General features: G+C 52.4%; 1 protein-coding gene across 1 annotated transcript; it reads left to right on the top strand.

Moving 5' to 3' along the window:
• Window positions 1–2,107: 2,107 nt before the first annotated feature.
• LOC128079608 (cholesterol 7-desaturase nvd-like) lies at window positions 2,108–5,009 on the top strand. The gene is made up of 3 exons (XM_052680960.1): window positions 2,108–2,189; window positions 2,330–2,506; window positions 3,791–5,009. The coding sequence occupies exons 1-3, from the start codon at window positions 2,115–2,117 to the stop codon at window positions 3,950–3,952; spliced, it is 414 nt and encodes a 137-aa protein (XP_052536920.1). The 5' UTR covers window positions 2,108–2,114; the 3' UTR covers window positions 3,953–5,009.
• Window positions 5,010–5,848: the final 839 nt, after the last annotated feature.

Genomic DNA, 5,848 nt, shown 5'->3' with positions numbered 1-5,848 from the left:
TTGGCACTGGGCTCACAGTGCACCCAGTATGTGCATGGGGTGAGGAATCTCCTCCAATGCAATGGATCCCACCAAAAAGATGGGTTTTGCAACCCTACGTTGCACCTGTCATCTTGTCCAGCCCCCTCTGTCAGTCATTGGTTTGGAACATGATCTTTTTAGGTCCCTTCCAACCAAAACCATTCTATGGTTCTAGGAAATCAAAACCTAATTTCTTGCATCCTTCAGCCTCCCGGGTGGATGTGCAAACCTAAGTAATAAGGAAAGTATGTCCTCTGGGCTTGTTTGCCAGCTAGAAAAAAATATGTAATGAAAGTGAAAGCTGCCCATTGAGTAGAAGAAAAGTTTTCTGACAGTCAGTTACACATAAACACCCAAATCAATTTCACTGGGAAGGCTGGAAAGAGTGGAGGCCTATTCCAAATGTAACCCATGGCACTGCTGTACCAAAGCAGGATGACTCGAGCTCAGGAGTGACAGCTGGCTTTGCTTCCTGCCCATCTACAGCTGAAGCCATTGCTTGTAGCCCAATGGAACTGGAAGTGGGTTCATTGGACGTGTGCATTGTGCATGGTTCTGAGCAGTGAGAGCAGGCTGCAGGGCTTGCCACTCCTGGAGGGACTCATGCACACTGAAATGACATTAAAGCAAACAAAGCAAACTTCAGGAGCTGCTTTTCTCCTTCAGCAGCTGGAGGGGTGGCAAATGGCAGCAGGGAGAGCTTGTGCCAAGCTAATGCTGCCCAAGCTCTGAGCTGTCGCCCGGGGTGAAGTGACACTGAGCATGCTGGAAACGCCACTTTTATCCAATCCTTTTCTTTTCCTCAGTGCCGGATTTTGCCAAGGTGCGGAGCTGGCCGTGCTGTGAGGTGAATGGGATGCTGCTGCTCTGGTACCACTGCGATGGGACCGGCCCCACTTGGGATGTGCCTGAGCAGCCTGAGATCATCACAGGGGACTGGGTGTTCCGGGGGCAGACAGAGCATTTCGTGGACGCACACATCCAGGTGGGAGCATGGCAGGGCTGGGGCCCCTTCCTTCAGTGCTCACCCATCCCCAGACACCTCCTCCACTGAACCCAGTGGGGCCACACGGCGCGTGGCCCTGGAAATGCATCCCTGTGCCATGTGCCAAGCGTAGCAGATGTTCCCCAGACGTGAACCACAGGCTGCTTGAGAGGGAGCAGATGTGCTGGGTGCTTAAAGGGAATCTGTTCATTTGCTTTGACTTATAACCGATGTAATTTAAAAAAAGATTATCCAAGAATTGCAGCACTCAGTGTCAGCGGGCTCCCCAACTCATTGATCACAGAATGGGAAAATGTGTGGTTATTTTGCTGTTAATCTTCATAACCATGTTCATTTGCTGGCAAGCGGAACGAAATGCTGCTTCTGTCATCTCTTGGTGGAGCTGTGGAGGCTGGAGGAGGGAGTGGCATGAGCAGAGCTGTGCTGGGGTCAGTCCACGCTGTGTGCCATCTGGGTGGGACGCTGGTGGACTTAAGCAGTAAAGCAGTTAAACCTCAAAACGTTTGGGATGGGCATTAGAAAACATTTCTTGTCAGAAAGAGTGGCAGTGTATTGGCATGGGCTGCCAGGGAGTGGTGGGTTCACCATCCCTGGGGGTGCTCCAGGGTATGGTGCTTGGGGGACACGGTCAGTGGGAGGTGCTGGTGGAGGTGGGAAGATGGTTGGACTTGGTGAGCTCTGATTCTATGATCCTAAGAATTCAGCCCTTGACATGAATTGTCCCCCATGCAGGAAATCCCTGAGAACGCAGCTGACACAGCTCACCTGGCCTTCCTGCATGGCCCAGCCATTCTGAGCGGATCCGACCTGAGATACACCAAGTCCAGGCTGTGGGACTTCATGAAGCACGTCTGGAAGGTAGCGCCCCGGCTCCCCTTGTGGCACTGTTCAAAGCCCCCCAGGCCAGATCCGTTTTCTGCCTCTCTTCCTGATTCCTGCCACGTCCCCTCTCTTCAGGTCGCGTCTCTTCTGTATCTCTGAGCCTTCCCTCTCCTCGTGCTCTGCCCTTCTCAGACCCATCTCACTGCTACCTCTCCTTCAGGCTGAGTGGCAGCCAGAGCCGGAGCCCCACCAGCACTGCTCCCGCATGCAGCTCCAGCACACAGCCACCATCTTTGGGAAGAGCTTCCCCTTGCTGGACCTGTCGGTGTCAGCCAGGCAGGTGCGTCCTGTGCCCCACAGAGCCTCGTGTGGGGAGGGCCATCACCCCCTGAGCTGACAGACGCCTTTGTTTGGCCCAGAGGATGAGGTTCCAGGCAGGACCAAGGGGCTCCATCCCTCAGGGTGCTCTGTTCTCTGCAGGTTGGGCCAGGGCTGGTCTTCCTCATCTTCAAACATGCGTTCCTGGGCCATGGGATCATCCTGCAGACAGTGACGCCCCTGGAGCCTCTCCTGCAGAATGTGGTCCACAAAATCTATTACCAGAAGAACGTGCCAGCCATCATCCCCAAGTTCATCCTGAGGGCAGAATGCATTCAGGTGGGGCTCTGAGGAGGTGGTGTCCTGCAGTGTGGGATGCTGTGTGGAGCAGCTGCCCCTGAGGGCTCATATATTTGGGAGCTGAGCATTCTTGGACACAATCTTTCAGATCTAGGAGCCCAAAGAAGGAAGCCCAAGGTTTAGTCATGAGGATTCCCTCATCTGCTGAGGGTGGCAGTGAGATGCTGTCCCTGTCCTGCAGATGGGAAACTGGGGCATAAGGGTTAGGTGACCTCTCCCAGATTGCAAGGAGTTTTTAGGAGGACTAATGGCTGCATCCAGATCTCCAGCATCCCAGGATGGTGCTTTAGGACCTTGCCACAAAATACTCCCACTGTTAAACTACCATGAGGTTTGGCTCCTCCTGATAGAGAAGTCCCTTCAGACGGGACTCACAGCAGTGGAGGAAAGACCCTTCTAGAGGTCTCTGCTCCAGCTGGGGCCAGACTACGGCCCAGTTCATGACTTGTCTGGGTGAGCCTTGGAAGCTCCTTGGAAGGCTGCTCCCATCCAGCTCTGTAGGTGACCCCTTCCATTATTGCTCCACTCACACTGTTGATTTTTGTTTTTAATGTCCATTTTGACCTTCTCAATGTCAAAAGATGGCTTTACAATGCCAAGACCCTATCCCAAACCAAACTTAGCTGTGCTAGCTCATATTGTTTAAATGTTGGCTTAATATATCTTACAAATACAGATGAGCAGCACTTATTTCTGCAGACTCCTTTGCAAAAAATATAAACAACACCAAACTCCATAAATCTCACTGCACGTGTGCCTGAGTGGAATTTAAGACAGGGGTGCTTAATGTACGATGATTCCAAGCAGTGGAATAGGCTCCCTAGGGAGGTGGTTGAGTCACCATCCCTGGATGCATTTAAAAACTGTTTAGATGTGGTGCTCAGGGACACGATTTAGTGCAGGGTTGTTAGGGCAGTATGGTTAGGTCGTGCTTGGATTTGATGATCTTTAAGGTCTTTTCCAACCTGAGCAACTCTATGATTCTATGACGCCTGATTGCTGGAGGCATCCCACGAATCAACAGCCTCAGGTGGATCAGCTCCTGCCTTCACAATGTCCACTTCTGTTCCAGTGGCAGAGGCACTCTGAGCTGGAAGTGATTTCCTGCTTGGGAGCTGCAATGCGCTGAACAACTGTGATTTCTTAATTCTTGCCATTTAAAAAAGTCAGAGCACTCCCACAGCCATTCAGGAGGAACACAACCACTAATCCTGCTGTGTGGGCAGCATGCATGAGGCTGCAGGTTCTGCTTTCTCCTTGCAGTTTGAGCGAGATGTGACCATCTGGAACAACAAGCAGTACCTGTCCAAGCCACTGCTGGTCTGCGAGGATGCTGGCATCCAGAAGCACCGGCGCTGGTTTGCACAGTTCTACAGCGAGAGGAGCACGCGGCCGTCAGTGCCCAAAGGGGACCTGGACTGGTGAGGGCTGCGGTGCCCTGCAGAGCACTGAGCAGAACAAGGAGTGTCGTGTGGGCACAAGGAGCCCCGGCACTCCTCTGTGCACCCACTGTGCTCAAGGCACCGAAGCCCTGATGGCATTCCATGCTTGCTGTTGTACCTCTGCTGTCATCTGTGAGCGGAGCACAAAATTAAGACTGACAAAACTGCCTCTTCGTGCCTCTCTCTGGGTAGGGAAAATGCTTTCCGTGTGACCCCCTTCTTGCACCACGTTTCCCAGCTGTGCTTGCTGCTGCTTCTGTACCCATCTCCTCACCTTGGGCGGGTTCCAGCACCCTGGGGAAGCCTTGGCCAACGTTTGTGTGGCCCCAGAGGTGTGACTGCAAAGCCGGCAGGCGTCTGCCATCCTCCCTTCCTCTGACAGAGGCAGAGCAGAGCAGCAGGGTTTCAGCAGCCCACCATGCTCCTTGGGTGGGCTTCCTTGGTCCCACTGAGCTCTGCAGGAGGGATCTCCCCATTCAGGCAGCAGGGGGACTGTCCCAATGAGTGATTCACGTTGTGAACACCTCTGCAGGTCAAGGACGTGCTTTGGAAACCCCTGCATGCCAGCAATGCCATGGATGCACAGTTGGCTGTAAAAATCTGTTATTCATGGCAAGATCACAGATGTCACTGTCACAGTGATCAGAAATGAAGCCTATTGGCTTCATGGAAACCAGGCTGCAAATCTGGCTGAAACTGATCTACACTCCCTTTTGCTTTATGCCTATGTGTTTTATATAAAGGGTTAAATTCTGCCTTGCTGCACAGCATAGAGATAGATGTATTCTCTATAGAAAGAGCCTGCCGGATTCTGGCAGCTACTCAGTGCCACAATCCAGCAAGAGCCCTCGCCCAGTGTGAGCGCCTTTCCAAGTTGGTGGCTGTTTTGCTCATATGCTGTGCAATTCTTTGTGCCTTCAGAACTCTGCACTGTGCTGAGGTTTCTGGTTCCTCCTTTACCAGTAGCCCACAGACCAGGAGCAGCCCACTGCCCACTTGGCTAGCAGCTAACACTGTGCAGGCGGTGCCTTTGCCCTTCGTACCACGCTCTTGCACTGACTGATTTTGCTATTAAATTCTTTAAAAATCTGACCCCGTGTTCACTGTGTGTCATTTCTCACCCACGGCACACACCAAGGACACGCTGGTTCTCAGCTGGGGCTCACACATGCAGCCACTTCCCTGTTTGTGTGTCCTTGCATGGGGGCTGTGGGAACCCCTTGGCCTCTGGCATGGATGGGGGGGTGGGAGATGGGGACGCTGAGAGGCCTAAGGGACATTACAGGGCTGGAGGGTCTCTGCTCACCTTCATGTGGACACGTGCACAGCACATGGCTGGGTTGCTTGTGCCACACACCCGGGCTGTTGGTCTCCATTCCTCACGTTGCTCCCACACAGAGGATCTCAGGATGAGCAAAACTCCAAAAAAAGCAAGGTGTTGAAGATGGGAGTGGAGAGGGTGAGTTCAATCAGCTTTGTTGGGTTTGTCAGCTCTGACATTAAAGAAAATGATGGGATCCCACCAACAGAACCTGAACTCTGAGTTCTTTCTTTACAGTGACTAAAATAGTTCTTTCCTGGTACAGCAGAAACTAGAGAATAGGGAAATAAGGCAGAACAGCTAAAGCCTCTTACGTTTCCATTTGCACTTTTATTTATCCTTTCCAAAGGGTCCAACGAAAAAGGACAACTCAGTGCTGGAAGCCACCAGCAAGCCGAGGAGCACAGCTCTCCAGCCTGCTCTGCCTTCTGGCTTTACATTTACCTCTTCAAAAATCACAGAACTGCAGGGATTGGAAGGGACCTCCAGAGACTATCAACCAACCCCCTGCCCAACCCCCTGCCAGCAGGTCACACAGGTGGACATCAGGCAGATCTT

The sequence above is a fragment of the Tympanuchus pallidicinctus genome, unplaced genomic scaffold, assembly GCF_026119805.1.
Source record: "Tympanuchus pallidicinctus isolate F22 unplaced genomic scaffold, pur_lepc_1.0 scaffold19, whole genome shotgun sequence".
NCBI classification, from domain to species: Eukaryota; Metazoa; Chordata; class Aves; order Galliformes; family Phasianidae; genus Tympanuchus; species Tympanuchus pallidicinctus.
The sequence above is the reverse complement of the archived record's forward strand: the minus strand, read 5'-3'. Positions and strand labels throughout refer to the sequence as shown.

Bases quoted from the DNA above. Each gene is read 5' to 3' on its own strand.
- LOC128079608 (XM_052680960.1), top strand. From the start codon at position 2,115: ATGCAGCTCCAGCACACAGCCACCATCTTTGGGAAGAGCTTCCCCTTG. The intron at 2,190-2,329 runs GTGCGTCCTGTG...TGTTCTCTGCAG, and splicing joins TGTCGGTGTCAGCCAGGCAG to GTTGGGCCAGGGCTGGTCTT. The intron at 2,507-3,790 runs GTGGGGCTCTGA...TTCTCCTTGCAG, and splicing joins TGAGGGCAGAATGCATTCAG to TTTGAGCGAGATGTGACCAT.